Source organism: Myotis daubentonii, chromosome 10, assembly GCF_963259705.1.
Source record: "Myotis daubentonii chromosome 10, mMyoDau2.1, whole genome shotgun sequence".
In the NCBI taxonomy this organism is placed as follows: Eukaryota; Metazoa; Chordata; class Mammalia; order Chiroptera; family Vespertilionidae; genus Myotis; species Myotis daubentonii.
Genome location: NC_081849.1, coordinates 74,955,041 through 74,975,568, shown reverse-complemented (window position 1 = coordinate 74,975,568; position 20,528 = coordinate 74,955,041). Strand labels below are relative to the sequence as shown.

Genomic DNA, 20,528 nt, shown 5'->3' with positions numbered 1-20,528 from the left:
CAACCAGTGTTTTACTAAACAAAAACCCACAGTTCAAGCAGATATACAATACATATTTTCCCAACATAAATGTTTATGGGTTATACAATCACGCTTTAGTCTAGCTATAATAATAAAAGCATAATATGCTAATTAGACCGGACGTCCTTCCGGACGTCCTCCTGGACGTCCTTCCAGATGACCTTCCAGACAAAGCTGCCACACTGGGGGCCAAGGCAGAGGCGGCCGCTGCTGTGGTGGGGGCTGAGCCCCTTGCATGAATTCCGTGCATCGGGCCTCTAGTAATTAAATAAGACTTATGGGATGAGTAGTAGTATGCCAGAATCTACTTTTATTTTTGCATTTAATGTTTTGATACAATGTTCTTACATCTAGAGAAAGCCTAGACTAAATGACACTATTAAGGGAAGGATGTACTCTTCTTTCCCTCGGGGACCTGAATGGGTATGGAGGGATTGCTCCATTTCACAATGCTTTCTCATTATGTGGACGGATTCTCAATGTGGCTCATCCAGCTGAAGACAACACTGCACATGTGAAGAGTCTTTGAAAATAAAGAAGGCAAGTAAGTTTGATGGCAAACGTCACCTATCTCACACTCCACTTCCCACAATGCCCAGGATAGAAATGTTCTCAAGTTTTCCCTCAACAACTAAGCAGTTTCAATCCACATGCTCCCCAAATAAGTTGCTCTTTGCCAAGGAATAGAAATGACTGCCTTTTGCTTTATGGTTTCGAATATCCTATCATATTATCATATGTCACCCACAGATAGTAAGTAGGTTCCAAGTTTCCAAACACTCAATGAATAGAGTTGAGGCTGCCTTATGAGACCTTTGCAATTCGAAGAGGAGAAATGGAGGGGAGTCAAGGAGAGGGACTTCATGAGACTGTCCTGAGAGATGGCACAAATAGTTCAGTACCAAGGCTTGCAACCCAAAAGATATCTTGCTTACTCCACTATGTCCCAGGTGCCTGCACAAAGTTTGGCTTTGAGGCTTCAAGGTTGCTATGGAGCAATGTAATATGTCTGGCAGGAAATAGTTTAAGTCAGGAACATAGGGAATGTTCTGATTGGAACAACCTTGTCCTAGACCCAGTCACTGTAACAGCCCAAGAAAAGGAAATAACAGTTATTAGAGAGGTACTGTACTTTAGTTTTCCTCGGGATTCTCGGGATTCTCAGGATCAACCTCTTCAAAAATATTTTGAATTGCTTGCATTGCCTCAGTGGCATTAGATGATCCATGGACAGCATTTTTCAAAAGATTTATTCCAAATTCAGCTCGGAGAGAGTTTGGGGACAAGAACTTTGCTTCACTTGGGTCTGTGGGACCCATCAATCGTCTCCATTCTGCAATAGCATCCCACTTGCTCAGAATCATGACCAAAGATGGACCCCTGCAAATAACGGTGCTTTCAGAAGACGTGGGCCACTTACAACTGTATAGATTGCCTACATGGCTACAGACAGAACGCCACAGCTTCATCCAGAGAGCTTGTCTTTGTTCTTTGTACTTATTAGTGTGATTTAATGCTTTCTTTTTTGTTTGTTTCATTTATCCCTCTTCCAACAGGCATAGAAAAACACTGCTAGAAAAATGCTGTAGTTTATATCCATAGATATATCCCAGGCACTGTTCCAAGTACTTTCAATGTATCGATTATTTAGCCCTCACAACAAACCTATAGGTTAGGTCAGTGATGGCGAACCTATGACACGCGCGTCAGAGGTGACACGCGAACTCATTTTGGGAGACACCCATCGACAGAGACAAAAAATTGCATAATTCAATGAGTTGGGCATCACTCGAGTAATATTATTACTCACGTTACTCATGATCAATAATGCAATTCTAAAACCAGATGTAAACATGTACATCAGAAAACATCTAAGATACATTGTTCCAATATTGACATTAATATAAAAAGGTTAAGAATTGCACTATAAAGAGATTAATCTTTACTCATGACATTTTATTTTTACTCGAGTGACAAAATGTCCAATTCTGGAAACGGCCTCGTTATTGTGAACACGTGCCTCGGGTAAGCTTCCTGTGCGTTCAGGTGCATTCGGCAAATGGATGCACTTGATCGCCATGTTCGTTAGGAGACAGGAGTGGGAGGGTTAGAAGAAAAAGATACACAGTGCAACAGTGCTCGACGAGACATTCTGCGTGTCGGGTAATTGATTACAGCACCATATATCTGTTGGTTATACATATTATCTTTGAATTGTTTTGCACCAGGAGTCAGTGCAACAGCACTGCAAAAAGTTAATAGGTAAGAAACCTATCAACCTTTTAGAAAAAACGCCATGATTTATATTTATTTATTTTTGCAACCTTGTGATGGAGAATCAAAAAAAATAAAAAAGCAAGACTGAATGATAAAGGAAGTGGAAGTAGCAGTAGCCGACCCTTTCAAGACATATGGACCGAGATGTACGGGATTGTCGACAGAAACAACAGATCATTGTGCATACTGTGTAATGAAACGGTAGTAAGCAGAACGTGGAATGTAAAGAGATATTTTGAAACTAATCATTGTCAGCTCTTGAAAAAAAAAAGTATCGATGAAAGGAAGGAATACATTTCTAGGCAGCTACACCTCTATAAAAGTCAATCAAATTCCATCATTAAATTTGTAAGATGCTCTACAAATTTAACAACAGCAAGTTACTGTATTGTTCACTCCATAACTCAGCATAGAAAAGCCCTCAGTGATGGAGAATTTATTAAGGAAACATTTCTAAGATGTGCACCAGCTCTGTTTCATGATATGAAAAATAAAGATGATATTATTAAAAGAATTTCTGAGTTACCACTCAGTTGAAATACTATCAAAGACAGAATAATAGATCTTAACAAAAATGTACAACATCAATTAAAAAAAAGACTTAAATAGCTGTAAATATTTTTCGATTTCTCTTGATGAAACTACTGATGTCACATCAAATGCTCGGTTGGCCATTATTGCTAGATATTCTGATGGTCTCACAATGAGAGAAGAGTTGATAAAGTTAGAATCAGTGCCAATAAGTACATCAGGAAGCGAAATATGTAAAGTTGTTATAAAAACATTCAGTGACCTAAACATTAATATCTCTAAAATTGTGTCAGTCATGACAGATGGGGCACCAAATATGGTGGAAAAAAATATGGGATTCCTGAAATTGTTTATGGAAGCTATTAGACATCCACTTGTACCTTTTCATTGCATTACCCATCAGGAGGTGTTGTGTGCCAAATCAGGATTCTCAGAATTGAAGGATTTAATGTCAGTTGTAACAAAAATTGTGAATTTCATATCTTCTCGACCCCTTCACAAGCGAGAATTTTCTGCACTTTTACAGGAAGTTGATTCAACCTACAGTGGACTACTGATGTTCAATAATGTGAGATGGCTGAGTCGAGGTAAAGTACTTGAGCAATTTGTGGAGTGCTTTGAAGAAATTACGGTATTTATTGAGAATAAGGATCTGGCAAACTTTCCTCAGATCAATGATCATAAGTGGGTCAGCAATTTGATGTTTTTTACAGATCTCTCTGTTCATATGAATGAACTGAACTTAAAATTACAAGGTTTTGGCAAAAATATTGACGTTATGTTTGGATACATCAAATCTTTTGAAAGTAAACTTAATACTTTCAAGTGAGATATTGAAACTAAAACTTATAAGTATTTTCCTCAGATAAAAAAGTATTTCGAGAAGGCCACTACAACGAGTGTAATGGAGTCCATACTTATGTACCAGAATATAGCAAACTCGTTATTTGAACAGTTCAGCGAAAGATTCGACCAATTTAGAAGCCTAGAACAGACCATTAAAATAATGAAGTATCCGGGTGTAGTTGTTTACAGTACTTTGGAATTAAAGGATTTCCAATGGATGCAAATTGACGATTTAGAGATGCAACTTGCAGATTTTCAAGGTAGCATTTGGACTCGTGTGTTTGTCGACTTAAGGTCGAAACTTGAAAATCTGGAACAAAATCGTTTGAATAATGAAGAAGAGCGCAACTATGAACAAGAAATTTTGAGTGCTTGGAACAGAGTACCTGACACTTTTAGCGACATAAAAAATCTAGCGATCTTGAAAAAAAAAAAAAAAATCTAGCAATGGCTTCACTAACGATTTTTTCATCAACATATTTTTGTGAGACTGTTCGCAGCATTAAATAATATTAAAACGAACAAAAGAAACCGGCTAACAGATGAAGTTAGTGGCGCTTGCTTGGCCTTGAAGTGCACAAAGTATGAACCTGCAATCGAAGAATTAGCAAACTTCAACACCAAAAAAGTCACTAATTTCTAGTTTTCGTACCATTTGATTATCATTGTTTTTATTATTTTTTCCTAAATGTACATTGTTTTTCTGTTTTTGTTCATTTTATACATATTTTTGGTTGATTTTTCTTTGTTAAATGGCATTTAAATATATAAAATAAATATCAAAAATATAAATCTTTTTTTTACTATGGTTGCAAATATCAAAAAAACATTATGAATATTTCTATATGTGACACAGCACCAGAGTTAAGTTAGGGTTTTTCAAAATTTTGACAAGCTCAAGAGGTTCGCCATCACTGGGTTAGGTACTATTATTATCCCCATTTTATACATATAAGAAAACTAAGACACAGAGAAAGTATATTGGTAAACAGGAATTTAAACCCAGATAGCCTCTATATCTAATGTGAAGAACTAATTTTTAAAAAAGGGAAGGAGAAAGAAAGAAAAAAAGGAATAAGGAGAAGGGAGGAAGGGGAGAGAGAAATATAGGGAGGAAAGGAAGGAAATAGGGGGAAAATGAACCCAAAATATTAATAAGGTGTCTTTCCATGAATGAGATTAGATGGAATGTTTTAATTAATTTTTATATTTTTCTGTTTCTACAATGAACAGATACTTCCTTATAACGCAAAGAACTATATTTCAGAAACTTACTCAGATAATACCTCCAACACACTGTTATAAAAGTCTTTCTGTGCTATTTTATAATAAATTTTGTCAGCATGCTTTTTGGTTAGCACAATTTCCTTCATCTGTATTATATCAAATCCAGCCTCTTTAATACGGTTGAAGATCATCTCTAGAGAAAACAGATATTTGCTCATCATACAGATTGCCTCCACTTTTGCTCCATGTTCAAGTAGATTGAAATAACTAAGGATGGTAATAGCTTTATTTGCATACTGTGGTTTTAAAAGGCAAAACTATGCTAAACTAAATTGAATTTAAGCACCAGACTGACATTCAGAAGAACTTTAATATGTTATTGTAGGTGTTTCATCTCCGAGATGCATCTTTCCAGAAACCACCTGAATCATCGAGTGGACTATGAAAGCGGGAGAAGAGGGACCAGCTCCTGAGCTAAAAGTTAAGACATGTTTCATCTCTGCTACCAGGGCCAGGAAACTTCTTGCTGGATCAAAACTGAAGGTGAGAGCCAATCCGAACTCTTCCTCCTGAAGTAGGAGGGAGCTACTGAGGGAATGAAATAAAGTAAATCTTTTTCTTTTCTTTTTTAAATAAAGTAAATCTTGTCAAAGTTTCACCCACAGCTTAAACTTGAGTGGCTGTACTCTGGCTACGTTCAGAACTGGCATTATTCCTTCAACTTTTCTGTAGTTTGAAAGATTTCACTAAACTTGAAGAAAATGTACACATTGGCTTTCATTTTTAAATATTTACCTCTTTGTTTGTGTGTTGCCTGAGGTTTAATCACTGCTAAAGTGTTTTGAGGAGGAAAGAAATACTGGATTTCCCTTTCGGCAGCTTCTAGCGAGTCACTTCCATACAACTGATTGATTGGCAGGTTTTCCATTGCAAATTGTACACACAAACTTGAGAAAAGAAAACAAGTTAAAAACTATTATGGCATAACAACATAACATAACATAGAGCACAATATAACACTGTATAAATTGTTCAAAATTATCAGACAAAAGCAACTCATCCCTGATCTAGACATAGTTAAAAAGTAATTAATTGCAGAATGGTCTGGGGCATGTGACTTCATTTCAAGGATGCAATAGTCTTTAAAAAGGAAGAAATAAAGACATAAATGAAAGTAAAGGAGGGAAGAAGGGAAGGAGGGAAGGAGGGAGGAAAGGAGGGAGGGAAGGAGGCAGGAAAGGGAGGGAGAAAGGGAGGGAGAGAGGGAAGGTGGAAAGGAGGGAGAGAGGGAGGAAGGAAGAGAAGGAAGGGAGGAAGGGAGGGAGAAAGGGAGGGAAGGAGGGAGGGAGGAAGGGAGGGAAAAAGGGAGGGAACGTGGGAGGGAGGGAGGGAGGGAGGGAGGGAGGGAGGGAGGGAGGGAGGGAGGGAGGAACAGACTTTTAAATAATCCTGATAATGGAGATTGACAGATAACTGTGAATGGAGGAATGGATGCCCTAGCAGGGTGACAAAGCACAGAACCTGATCACTAAATAGTATCAAGCACTAAAGATGGCATCTGACTCTACACCAAAGATACCAAACTATCAACTTCAAATCCAGGAGAAACTGCAGTGGAACCTTCCCAGTAAGCAAGAGCAGCAACAAAGGAGGAGCCTACAGGACAATTCTGTGTATAAAGAAGCAGTAGAGCCCTAGATGGTTTGGCTCTGTAGATAGAGCTCGGCCTGTGGACTGAAGGGTCCTAGGTTCGATTCCAGCCAAGGGCACATGCCCGGGTTTCAGGCTCGATCTCCAGTAGGGGGCATGCAGGAGGCAGCTGGTCAATGATTCCCTCTCATCATTGATGTTTCTATCTCTCCCTCTCCCTTCTCCTCTGAAATCAATACAAATATATATTTTTTAAAAAGAAGAAGCAGTAGGGATGCTGATGGTGCTGGACAATTCATGTTGGGATAGATAATTAGTCTGGTTCTGTTTCTGTACAATGGATAAATATATATCTCTTACATGAATTGTTGCTTGATGTTTTTTGTTTCCCCTTTTTTCTCTTTATCTGTCTATGTATGTACCTATGTATGTATGTATGTATGTATGTATGTATCTATGTATATTTTAACAGAGGAGATGCTCACTGTTCATTGTATTTTCTGCCTTTTACACGCACTTTTGAGCAGCCAATCCTCAAAATCCAGTGATGGTGAATAGTGTCCCTTCCTGTTTATTTAATAGGGTAACATCACTGGAAACTTGGCTTTCTAACTTCAGCTTCAAGACTCTCTTTGTGCCTCTCTGGTTTCAGTGACCCATTTTTGATTTGTCCAACTTGACCTTCCCACTCAGGCCTTGACGATTCTCACACCCTGATTTGGAGATGCTTGTGGCCGAAGTTCCTTGGAGCCTGTGCTTGCCAGGGATGGGGAATCTGCACAATAGTTGACAAAACAGCTGCTAGACATGATTATTGAAAGAAGTGCGTATACATTAAGTGTGAGTGTGTGCATGTGTAAGGATAGCATAGAGAGGTTACTATATTTATCTTTTGGTAAAAGATAAATATAGTGACCGTATTTCAGATTAAGCAATGCAGAATGCAAAATCGGCTACTTGCGTGCAGAAAAGGGACAGAGCTCTGTTGACAGTTATCTCTAAAACAACATGAACGACCTGGGTGGAAGCAATGAAACTGGAAAAGGGGAACCATTCAAACAGAATGGTCAGGGTCAGTTGCAAGATAGGGATCCTTAGGGCTCTGGATGGGAATCCTCACAACAGTGGGGTGGGAGAGGCAGTCAGTCAGTCGGAGCTTCCCCTGGAGGAAACGTGTCTGTGCTGGTGTACTCCCTCCACACCTGGAACCACAATTGCTCGAAGAGTGTGCCTACAGGCACAGGCTGTGTTGAGAGTCGTTCCTCTCTCTCTAATGCTATGCATTGAATTCTGTGCAACATTTCACTAAGAGGACCTAGGACACTCTGCTCACACCATCCACAGTGGTCAACCCACATCATCCTTGATAGTTATTTTCTGGTACAGGAGCAAAGACCTAAGTGAGCAGGGCTAAATAGGGGATAAATGGTGCCCACTCAAGACAAGTCAGATTCAAGATATCCTGCCCAAAAGAAGATTATTTCAATATTTATGTCAATGAGGCTTCATAAGTACTGTTATTGTGTAAACAAATGTGTCTGGTTTGCTGTGCCTGATGGAGCACCTCTATTCTTGCTCACTTGAAGCAAGAGCCTTCCTTCCCTGTATTGAATCCTGCTCTGCAACTGGCGCAGAGAATTCAAGCAAATCGCAATTCAGTTTGTTTCCATCAGCTACCTCCCAAGAATGTAGATGCATGAGATACTGTCCACACCCCCCAGGTGATAGCAAGCCTAACAGTTAAGGTCAAAAATATTTACAGGGTACCCCCTATGTGCCAGGTAGCATACCATGTGTTAAATCGATTGCAAAGTTTAGTTGACTAACTTAGTAACAGTTCCTGCCCAAGTAGAGACTACGTATTAAGTCAGTCATGATGGTCTTGAAACGCTTATGATCCACTATGAACCTGAAGCTGCCATCACACCCTTCTCAAAAGAATTTCTCCTAAATAGTGGATGGGGTTGCAATTTCTGCCAAGAGTTGGCCTTTTGCCTGGGTACCCATCACTTACTTCCCAGTTCCAAACCAAACAGCCCGCAGCCTTCTCTTGCAAAACCTTAGCAGTATTCGGGTTGGCCCTGGGCTAGGCCTCCAGCCAATAGCAGTCCACTCTGACCCAGGAAGAGCAGCTACCCTGAGAACCTCCTTTGAACTAGAACTCTGGTTCCTATATCCCATATCTAAAAGGGAATTAAAATGGCTCCTACGAAAACAGTTTGGGACCTATGATATGAATCCAACCTGTTTGGAAGATATCTTTTAGCTTCTCCAACAGTACTTGGTCCAATTAACTCTTTCCAGTGTTGCAAAGAATTTTCTCTCACTAAAACAAGAGCTAGAGATGGACCACTGTTAGAAAATTAAAAACAAAGTTAATAAAAATCTGACTCAGTAGCTAATTATATAGAGATAATACAAGTATATTTGTTAAATAGACTACAAAAAGTCAAGATAACCCTTTTACCGAATCTAAAATTAATTTCCATTGGTGTATTCTTAAAAGCATATTTATAAAAGGATGAAAGCAGAGAAATGAAAGGGGAAAGGAGACCTTGGTTCTAATACAATGGTTCCTATATTGTTCCTATACTCCTGCTGATTTATATCCTCCTGCTGGATTTCAGCCCCAGGCGTTATTTCACTTACGCTTTTAGAAACCTGACAGATTTCTAGCCTCTCCTGCCTCTCCTAGATCTTTAGATTACCAAAGCCCTTGAGAGTCAATCAGTTTTCTCTGCTTGGAATTGATGATGTTGCACACCCTGGATTCCTGGCATTTAACTCAACTGGACTCCAGCAACTTCACCTGGGGTATTTCCATTGCTCCAATAACATTCCAGGAGGACTAGACAAGACGGACAGTTAACAGAGAATCGACATGGGAGGGAGACTGGCTCGAAAAGCAGACTCAGCGCTTGTTTACAAAACTGAGAGGCTTGGCAACTTGAGCAGAAAGGTTAAGAGGAGATTTAAATAATTCAAAAATAAATCAGACTGTGCTTTCTACACCTGAAGTTTATTTTACCTGGTCATGTTTTCTATCACCTTTTCATAATAATTTTCATTTTCATATTCCTTGCACAGTGTGCGTGCCTCTTCTTCTGATAATACCAGTGGCCTTTGCATCAGTATATTAAAGCCTTCATTTTTAATAATATTCAAAACATCCTCTAAACAAAAAGTAACATGAAAAGTTTTAAATTGCTAGGTTAGTGGTTATATACACAATATAGAATATATTATCATGGGGACATATAATGCATTTTATTCTATTATGAAATTTAAAAACTTGCAAAAATAGTTCATTAGATTTTAATTTAAGGTGAACAATATTCTTAACATATTAAATTATAATGGTATTTCCAATTTTACATGACATAAGAATCATACACACACACACACACACACTGAAGTATCTCATTAGCAAATATTTTCTATACTATATGCTTTCTCTCTAAGACTGGCATCAAGGCAGGGCTCTCACCTCTCACTACTTCTCTTGACATCAGACTGGAAAAACTAGTTAATGAAATAACACAAGAAAATAAAATAAAGGGTATACAGATAGGGAAGGAGAAAATAAAACTGTCTTTGTTCATAGATGATATGATGGTCTATGTAGAAACCCAAAGAAACAACAACAAAACTCCTAAAACTAATAAGAGACTATTATAGCAAAATTGCAGGTTACTATTAATGTACAAAAGTAAATGACTTTCCTATATACTAACAATGACATTGGAATTTGACATTTAAAACAACACAATTTACATTAGTACACAAAAAATGCATCCTAGCCAGTTTGACTCAGTGGATAGAGTGTTGGCCCGTGGACTGAAGGCCGTGGGTTCAATTCTGGTTAAGGGCACGTACCTCATTTTCAAGCTCGATCCTGTGCCCCTAGCATGTGTGAGAGGCAACCAATTGATGTGTCCACAAGTTATTTTGTGGATATGGATATTGAAAAACTGATTCTAAAGTTTATATGGAAACACAAAAACCCAGAATAACCAACTCAACATTGAAAGACAAAAACATTTTTTGAGGACTGATAACTACCCACTTCAAGATTGACTGTAAGACTACCATAATCAGCCCTGCTGGAGTGGCTCAGTTGGTTGAGCGTCATCCCATGAACTGAAAGGTCGCCAGTTTGATTCCTGGTCAGAGTACATGCCCAGGTTGCAGGCTCGATCCTTATTTGGGAGTGTTCAAGAGGCAACTGATTGGTGTTTCCCTCTCGCATCAATGTTTCACTCACTCTCCCTCTCCCTTCCTCTCTTTCTAAAAAAATCAATTAAAAACAGTTTTTAAAACTACTGTAATCAAATTAGTGAGGGATAAGCAAAAGAATACACACATAGATCAACAGAACTGAATAGAGAACCCAGAAATATACCCACATGAATATATCAACTGAAGTGTGACAAATAAGCAAAGGTAATACAGTGGAGCAATGATAGTCTTTTCCACAAATGGTGCTGGAACAATTGGACACACACATGCAAAAAAAATCAATCTAGACATAGACCATATACCTTTCATGAAAATTAAATGAAATGGGTTATAGTCCTAAATGTAAAGTTCCAACCTATAAACTTTCTGCAAGATAACAGAGAAGAAAATACTGATAACCTTTTAGGGTTTAAATTGATTTTTTAATTTAAACACTAAAAGAGCAATAAAAATACCTGACAAGTTGAACTATATTAAAAACAGAAACTTTCCAGTAAAACACACTGTTTAAAAAAACACAGAGCCCAGCCCTGACTGGTTTGGCTCAGTGGATAGAGCGTCAGCCTGCGGACTGAAAGGTCCCAGGTTTGATTCCGGTCAAGGGCATGTACCTTGGTTGCGGGCACATCTCCAGTAAGGTGTGTGCAGGAGGCAGCTGATCGATGTTTCTCTCTCATCGATGTTTCTAACTCTCTATCCCTCTCCCTTCCTCTCTGTATAAAAAAAAAAATTAATAAAATATATTTTAAAAAAACAAAAAACCTAGAGCCCAAAACCTAGAAAAATCTTTGCAAACTACAGATATTAAAGAACGTGTATTCACAATATGCAAAGAACTCATAATTCAACAATAAGTAAACAAATAGCTCCATTAAGAAATGGGGGGGGGGGGAACATCTGAAGAGACATCTCACCAAAGAAGATATAGAAATAGAAGTTAGCATATGAAAAGATGCTCAGCATCATGTCATTAGGCAATTGTGAATTAAGACAACCATGAGATAACATTACATACTTATTAGAATAGAAAAAATCTAAACCACCACCTGCACAGCAACAGAAGCTCCCACTACTTGCTGTATAGAATTGAAAATGGTACAGCACTTTAAAAGGCACTTGACAGTTTCTTACAAAGCTACACATAGTTTAACCATTTGATCCAGTATTCAGGCTCCTAGGTATTCACCCTACTGAGGTGAAAACTTATGTCTACACATGCAAAAAATCATATATTAATGCCTATTTCAGCTTTATTCATAATTGCCAAAAACTGAAAGTAATAAAGATGTCCTTCAATAGGTAACTGGATAAACTTTGGTACATCCATAAAATGGCATATTATTCAGCAACAAAAGGAAATGAGCTACCAGGTCACAGAAAGACATAGCGGAATCTGAAATTCATATTAAGTAAAAGAAGAGGCTACATACTATATGATTCCAACTCTTTGACTTTCTGGAAAAGGCAAAACTATAGAGACACCAAAAGGATCAGTGGTAGCCTAAGGATAGGAGGGTGGAAGGGAGGAATGACTAGGTGACTCCATTCTGTATGATACTGTAAGGGGATACATGATATGCATTTATCAAAACCCATAGAATGTGCAAAATAGAGAACTTTAATGTAAACTATGAATTTTAGCCAATAACAATGTGTCAATATTCATTAATTTTAAAAACATATCACAATAATATGTTAATAGGAGAAACTGTTAAGCATGCATATTGGAACTCTGTACTCTATTAATTTTTCTATAATTTTATAGCTGTCTTAGTTTATAAAAATCTATTCATTTAACAAGTATGTAAATATTAAGAAATATTTTAAAAGGCAAACAAAACATTCCAAAGAAGAAAACTATAGGACCAGATAGTTTTGCTAGTAAATTCTGGTAAATATTTAAGAAAAATGTAATATCAATTATACACTGTTTCTTCCAAAAAATAAAGAAGAGTGACAACTTATTTTATGAGGCCTGCATTATGCTGACACCAAAACCAGGTGAAGATATTATAAGAAAACAACAAATAATTCTCATGAATATAAGCATGAAAGCTCTCAACAAAATATTTAAAAATCAAATCCAGAAGTATGCAAAAAGGACAATATACAACAATCAATTGTGATTTATCTGGAGAATGCAAAGCTGCTTCAACATTCAAAAATCACAGTAATTACCTTATTATCAAACTCAAGGAAAAGTAATAATCACGGTAGTAGACACAGAAAAAATGTTTGAGAAAATGCAATATCCATTCATGATTTTTTTTAAATCCCCAAACTAGGAATAAATGGAAATTTCCTTAATTTGATAAAGGATATATAGCACTAATATTATACTTAACTAGAGGCCCAATGCACAAAATTCATGCAAGAGTTGGCCTTCCTTCCTTCAGCTGCCAGCACCAGCTTCCTTCTGGCACCCAGGACCCAAGCTTCCCTCGCAAGGGAGGCCCCCCACCACCACCACCATTGTTCCCCCCACATGCTGGTGGTCTGGGCCTCCCTCTGTGGGGCAATCATGGGGCAATGGCTGGACCCCCGGCCAATAGCATTGCACCCACCTTGGCTGGCCTGGAGCCAATAGTGTCATAGCGTGGTCCTGGATGGTCATCTGGATGGTGGTCCAGATGGTTGTTCCGCTGTTTGGCTGTTTGGTCGATTTGCATATTACACTTTTATATATAGGATGGGAAAAAACTGAATGCTTTCACTATAAGGTCAGGAACAAGGCAAACTTGTCTACTCTCACCTCTCCTAGTCAACATCATACAGGAAGTTCTAGCCAGTCAGTCCAATGATGCAAGCAAAAGGAAGAATGGCATACAGATTGTCTTGATTTTCAGTGTTATTATTGTCTACATCAGTAGTTCTTGGCCAGAAATTCTATCCCCCATGAGTGCATTTGACAATGTCTGGAGACATTTTTTGTTGTCACAACAAGGCATGGTGAGAGGGAAGATGGGGGTGCGCAGGGGTGCTACATCTGATGAGCAGAGGCCAAGGGTGTTATAACCATTTTACAGTGCACATGACACAGCCTCCCTCAGCCAAAAATTATCAGTTATCTAGCCCCAAATGTAAGTAGGTCTGAGGTTGAGAAATCCTGGTCTGCACAGACATTCCCTAGGAGATGACATCAAAGATTCTAACACTGAGTTAAAGCAAGTCAGAGAATGCAAGGTCAATATAAAGTATTGTATTTTCATATACTAGGTATGAAAAATAATTAATAGTGTGAATGTATGGTTTGTATTCTTACTCTGCATTTCACTCTGCCATGTGAATATGGGAGTAGGTTAAAAATAATTAGCACTTTTTAAGTGTAGGCACTGTATTTATGTTTTCTTATTTTCATCTAATTTTTTTGTTCTTTTTAAAATTTTATTTTCTTCTTTTTCAGTTAGAGTTTGCATTCAATAATATTCTCTATATTAGAAGAAAGAGACTTGATAAAGTATCTTTTTCAAATCATACTATTAATGAGGGGTTGACCCAAGCTTTGAGTTAAGGCATTTCAGAAATGAAAACTACCAATTTTTATTACATAATAATTCCTGTCACTTTAAAATCTTTTCTACAACATTTATAAGCTAGAAAATACTTTGTAAACTCTTTACTGAAAATGGTTTTGTTATTGAAAATCAGTAAATTAATATTAACTAAATTTCTTACTTTAGGTGCTTTTTCTTCAAAGTTAAGTCCTAAAATAATATATTTTAATGTAATTACACTAGGGTTTATTCAAATCCATTTATGAAATAAACAATTTGTACCTTATTTCTTACCTTTCTTTTCTTGAAAGAGATCTGGTCGAAGTAATGCCAGTGTCTTTTCTAATTTCATGTTTTTAAAATCAGGGAAGAAGATATCAATAAGCTTATTAACAGTATCTACATCCTCTTCAACATCACAAAACTGACGTATATTTTCTTTAACCAGATATTCTTCTAAACTGCTGAAATTCAAAATATAATTTAAGATTATAAACTGAAGTTTAATAGCCGTGACAGAAAGTTAAAACTGATAATATGTTTACAAATAAGTCAGAGTTTAATAAAACAAATAAAAATTTAATTTCAAGTGGCTATTATTGGAAGTGTATACATCCAAAGACCCGGCATCCAGAGATTGGCTGGTAACCCGGAAACACCGGATCTGGGACAGAGCGACTACAAGGAGCCCTGCTTCTCCTCACGGAAAGCAGAGAGAGAACTACACAACCAAACACCTGGAGAAGAGAGATCATGAGGAGACCAAGAACCAGCCCGCATATGAAAGTAAAACAGGCATCACCAGAAAAGGAAGTAAACGAAATGGAGGCAAGCAACATGTCAGAGAAAATTCAGAGAAATGGTCATAAGGTGGATGAAAAGAATGGAAGACAAATTCAACAATATGTGTAAGAACCAAGAGGAAATGAAGAAAAACCAAGAAGAAATGAAAAATGACATCACTGCTATAAAGAACACAATAGAAAGCATCAACAGTAGACTAGAAGAAGCAGAGGACCGCATCAGTGAGCTAGAAGACAAGGTAGGAAAAAATACCCAAGCAGAGCAGCTTCTAGAAAAAAAAAATTAAAAAGCAGGAGGAGAGCCTAAGAGAACTCTGGGACAACACAAAACGAAACAACATCCACATAATAGGGGTACCAGAAGGAGAGGAAACTGAGCAAGGAATAGAAAACCTATTTGAAAAAATAATGACAGAAAACTTTCCTGATATAGGGAAGAAAAAACTCACACAAATCCAAGAAGCTCACAGAGTCCCAAACAAAATGAACCCCAAAAGACCGACGCCAATGCACATTATAATTAAATTGGCAAACACCAATGACAAAGCAAGAATCTTAAAAGCAGCCAGAGAGAGACAGAAAGTCACCTACAAAGGAGCCCCCATCAGACTAGCGACTGATTTCTCAACAGAAACACATTAGGCAAGAAGGGAATGGAATGAAATATATAAAGTCATGCAAAGGAAGGGTCTGAATCCAAGCATACTGTACCCAGCAAGGCTATCAATCAAAATTGAGGGTGAAATCAGGTGCTTCACAGACAAAAAAGGACTTCGGGAGTTTATTACCACCAAACCAGCAATGCAAGAAATGCTAAAGGGTCTGCTCTAAAAAGAAAAAATAGGAAATGAAGAAGGAACACAGGGGTAAAGAATAAAAATGGCGACTAACAAGTATCTATCAATAATAACTTTAAATGTAAATGGATTAAATGCCCCAACCAAAAGACATAGGGTAACTGAGTGGATAAGAAAACATGACCCATATATCTGCTGTCTACAGGAAACCCACCTCAGAAAAAAAGACACACACAGACTGATGGTGAAGGGATGGAAAAAGGTTTTTCAGGCGAATAGAAATGAAAAAAAAAGCCAGGGTAGCAATACTTATATCTGACAAATTAGATCTCAAATTGAAGGACATAAAAAGAGATAAAGAAGGCCATTTCATAATACTAAAGGGAGCACTGCAACAAGAAGAAATAACTCTGGTAAACATATACGCACCCAATATAGGAGCACCCAAATACATAAGAAATCTTCTGGAGGAGATCAAGGGAGAGATTGACAGCAATAGAATCATAGTTGGGAGTTTAACACCTCATTATCACCATTGGACAAATCCTCTAAACAAAAAATCAGCAAAGAAACATCAATCCTAAATGACTCACTAGATCAGATGGAATTAATTGACCTCTTCAGAACATTTCACCCCAAAGCCACAGAATATACATTCTTCTCAAGTGCACATGGGTCATTTTCAAAGATAGACCATATATTGGGTCACAGACAAAGTCTCTTCAAATTCAAGAAAATTGAAATCATATCAAGCATCTTCTCAGATCACAATGGCATAAAACTGGAAATCAACTACAATAAAAACAATCCAGAAAAGTCAAACACATGGAGACTAAATAGCACGCTATTAAACAATGACTGGGTTACCAAAGAGATCAAAGAAAAAATAAAAAACATCATGGCAATAAATGACAATAAAAACACAACACTCCAAAACCTACGTGACACAGCGAAAGCAGTCTTGAGAGAGAAGTTCATAGCTCTAGAAGCCTACTGCAAGAAACAAGAAACAATGAGAATAAATTACCTAACCCTATAACTCAAAGAGTTAGAAAGAGAGCAACAAGAAAAGCCCGGTGTAAGCAGAAGAAAGGAAATAATAAAGATCAGAGTGGAGATAAACGACATAGAGACCAAAAAAACAATACAAAAGATCAACAAAACCAAGAGCTGGTTCTTTGAAAGGATAAACAAGATTGATGAACCTCTAGCCAGGCTCACCAAGAAACAAAGAGAGAGGACCCAAATAAACAAAAATCAGAAATGAAAGAGGAGAAATAACAACAGACCGCACAGAAATACAAAGGATTGTTAGAAAATACTTCGAACAACTCTACTCCAACAAACTAGACAACCTGGAGGAAATGGACATATTCCTAGAAAAATACATTCTAAAACTCAATCAGGAAGAATCTAAAAATCTCAGTAGGCCAATAACTATGGAAGAAATTGAAGCAGTCATCAAAAAGCTCCCAGCAAACAAAAGCCCAGGGCCAGATGGCTTCACAGGGGAGTTTTACCAAACATTCAAGGAAGAACTAAAACTTATCCTCCTCAGACTATCCCAGCTGTAGAAAGACAAGGGAAAACTTTTCCCCTTGCCAATCCTCTTGATATAAACTTTCAGGGCAATCCCCGTTTTGCTGAATAGACAGTACTTTAGATTGACTGAGAGAAATGCTTGTAGCTTTAACATGAATACTATTATGCTTGTCTTTAGATTTTGAGATATTCGGACATCACTTTTTATTACCTACTAAGACATTGCTAATCATAAATTCTTGGTCTTGAGCTACCTGTCCCACTTTTTCTTCACCAGTGAAGATGGGTCCATCTCAGGTTGACCCTCAGATGGTTCTTGAGGTTCGGTCTCAAACTTAGATACAATTTCCTCTTCCAAGAAAGGTAGTTGTTCAGTGCTTCGAGAGACAACTAGAACACAGCTTAGGCTATGTGTCATTAATGAGACAAACTCTTCAAAGTCAGGCTACAAAATAAAATGATAAATGGGTCAGGTTCCTGAAATGGATAGGCTAGCATGGCAGCTGCCACCTAAGTCAAGTAGCATCTTCCCCTTCATGACCACTGGGCAAGGGAATGGTATCCTTATAAAGCCTCTGTTAACAGACACATCTTTCAAGAATTAAAGCTCACAGCCAGCAGGGATTGATCTTAAAGATAGTATAATACAATGGTTCTCAAACTTCTGCCCTTTAAAGACAGTTCCTCATGTTGTGACCCAACCATAAAATTATTTTTGTTGCTACTTCATAACTGTAATGTTGCTACTGTTATGAATCGTAATATAAATATCTGATATGCAGGATAGTCTTAGGCGACCCCTGTGAAAGGGTCGTTGGACCGCCAAAGGGTTGCGCCCCATGGGTTGAGAACCGCTGGTCTAATAGCTGCCCTGGCTGGTTTGGCTCAGTGGATGGAGCATCAGCCTACGGACTCAGGGGTCCTAGGTTCGATTTGGTCGGGGCATGTGCCTTGGTTGCAGGCACATTCCCAGTGGGGGGGGGGGGGGCAGGGGGGGGAGGCGGCTGATTGATGTTTCTGGCTCTCTATCCCTCTCCCTTCCTCTCTGTAAAAAATCAATAAAAAATAAAATTTAAAAAAGGTAGTCTAATAGCTATTCTCAAACTCTAGGAATTTTCCAAATCATCTGAAGGGCTTGTCATATGAATGCAGGTTTCTGGAGCCCAATCCCAGAGTTTATGATTCAGTAGATTTAGGGTGGGGCTCAGGAATTGGATTTCCTCAAACGCTCCCAGGTAAATGCTGATGTTGCCAGTCTAATCCTTTCTGGGGCTAATAGAGATGCTTTGAGTGGTGCATCTAGTTTATGAAGTGCTATGCAGTAGAACTTTCTCCGTGATGACAAACATGTTCGGTGCTCTCCAACATATGTGGCTAGTGCAACTAAGACTGAGTTTTTATTTAATTTGTACTTATTTCATGTATCTAATGGCTACCATATTGGACAGTCGATTTGTAGAAGCTATGTCTCCTCACCCCCAAGCCAGTGCACTTTCCAGTACATAGCACTGCCTGTATCATATACCGCCAAGCAAGAGAGGATTAAAAAATAGCTTGAGAGAAAGGCTTTTGGGTACAGAAAGAATTAAAGCTTTCCTGTAAAGTGTATGACAAGTAGCCTTCCACCTGGGACAAAAAATCTATGGGAAATTCCTGGACATTTACTTCCAGGCTCATGCTGGGAGTGTTAGAGGACATATTATAATGAGGTCTTCATTCCAAAAGAACACAATTAGATCACCCACTTCTGGTCGACTGATGGCGATTTCTCCAGAGTCACCACCATCTTTGGTATTACCATGGTATGGACACAAACAGGGAGAGCGGGAGCTTATTTGGTTGGTCACACTTATGCATTTGCTTTTCTATAATGAGGATCTAAAACAGATAAGAATGTAGGCAACACAGTGGGGTTTTTGTTAAACTTTCTTACCTGCTCGGCTATTTGACTATAGAATTCCCTCACTTGGTTTTCAGTGAGCACTCTATTATCTTCTGCTTCTATGACAAATCCTGCGTTGACAATCTTCAATGAGAGAGCAAGGTCAGATCGAGAGGTTGTAGGACCACGTGCAAAGCAAGTCAAGGACATCTGTGTCCTAGGCTTCATATACCACCCCGATTTTAATGCATTTCATGTAGAGACCTCAGCACAATCAATAGGGCACTAGCTTTGAAGAGGCTCAAAAATAAATATCACAGAAGGCCCTTGTCAAGCCCCTAGTATTTAAGTTTTCAAGACTTAATCCAGAGACACCACAATATTTATATTATTTATGTGAATTGCCTCAAAATGTGAAAAAACTAACAGAATCACTCGGAAAGACATAAATTTCTTAACCATCCATTTTTGAAATCACTAACTTTTTTAAGGCTTTACTTTGTTACGGTTATAGCTCATGATCTATTATATTTTAATTTTCTAACAACAAAAATAAGCGAATTATGGGGAAGGGCAGCATTTAAGATTTAGCCATGTGTTACTTGTCTTAAAGAAAATTTAATTTAATGACAAATTCAGTTTGCCTGTCACACTCAAGTATAATAAAATGTAACAAAGAGAAGTTTTTAGGCTAATATAAAAAGTCCAATGAGGAACTAAACAGTGAAATATAATAAATAATACAGTCCAAAGTGTAACCTGGATTCAAAGCAACTTAGTAATTACATGAAATTATATCAATAATTTGACCTCAATTTGATTGGGTGTACCCAGCACCAATTCTTTCTGCTTCTATTATTAAAGCAAGCTCTGACCTGGTTCCATGGGTTGATTTGATATTGCAGAGCTATATTTACATCTTAGTGACTCCTCTCCTGACGTTCCAATTTGAAAAATTTCTAAATACTCAAATCATGTCTGTTAAGTTACTAAGTGTCTGACAAAAGAAAAAAAAATCAAGTAACTTTTAACCTTGATAACTTCTCCTTTGTTATAGTTGAAAAATGCAGTGTGTTCATTTTCTTTTTATTAAAACTTTTAAACTTTTTTCTGCCCTGTGGGTCATGTAGCTTTTTATTGCATTCCAGAGAAGTGAGGTATGTAGTAGCTATTCATAATTTACATTTCTGAAATGTTGTTTAGTATGTCAAAACAAAAC

The 20,528-nt window shown here is 37.8% G+C and overlaps 1 protein-coding gene across 1 annotated transcript in view; it reads right to left on the bottom strand.

Annotated features, from left to right (window-relative positions):
* Positions 1–191: 191 nt before the first annotated feature.
* The window catches only part of NME8 (NME/NM23 family member 8), a 39,787-nt gene continuing 19,450 nt past the window's right edge, over positions 192–20,528 (bottom strand). The window contains exons 8-16 of the mRNA XM_059711283.1: positions 19,361–19,453; positions 17,682–17,872; positions 14,580–14,749; positions 9,581–9,725; positions 8,797–8,904; positions 5,698–5,849; positions 4,951–5,095; positions 1,154–1,401; positions 192–544 (exon numbers count right to left, since the gene is read on the bottom strand). Of these exons, the coding sequence (XP_059567266.1) occupies positions 1,155–1,401; positions 4,951–5,095; positions 5,698–5,849; positions 8,797–8,904; positions 9,581–9,725; positions 14,580–14,749; positions 17,682–17,872; positions 19,361–19,453 (1,251 nt within the window). The 3' untranslated portion in view covers positions 192–544; position 1,154. The remainder of the gene's footprint in view (positions 545–1,153; positions 1,402–4,950; positions 5,096–5,697; positions 5,850–8,796; positions 8,905–9,580; positions 9,726–14,579; positions 14,750–17,681; positions 17,873–19,360; positions 19,454–20,528) is intronic.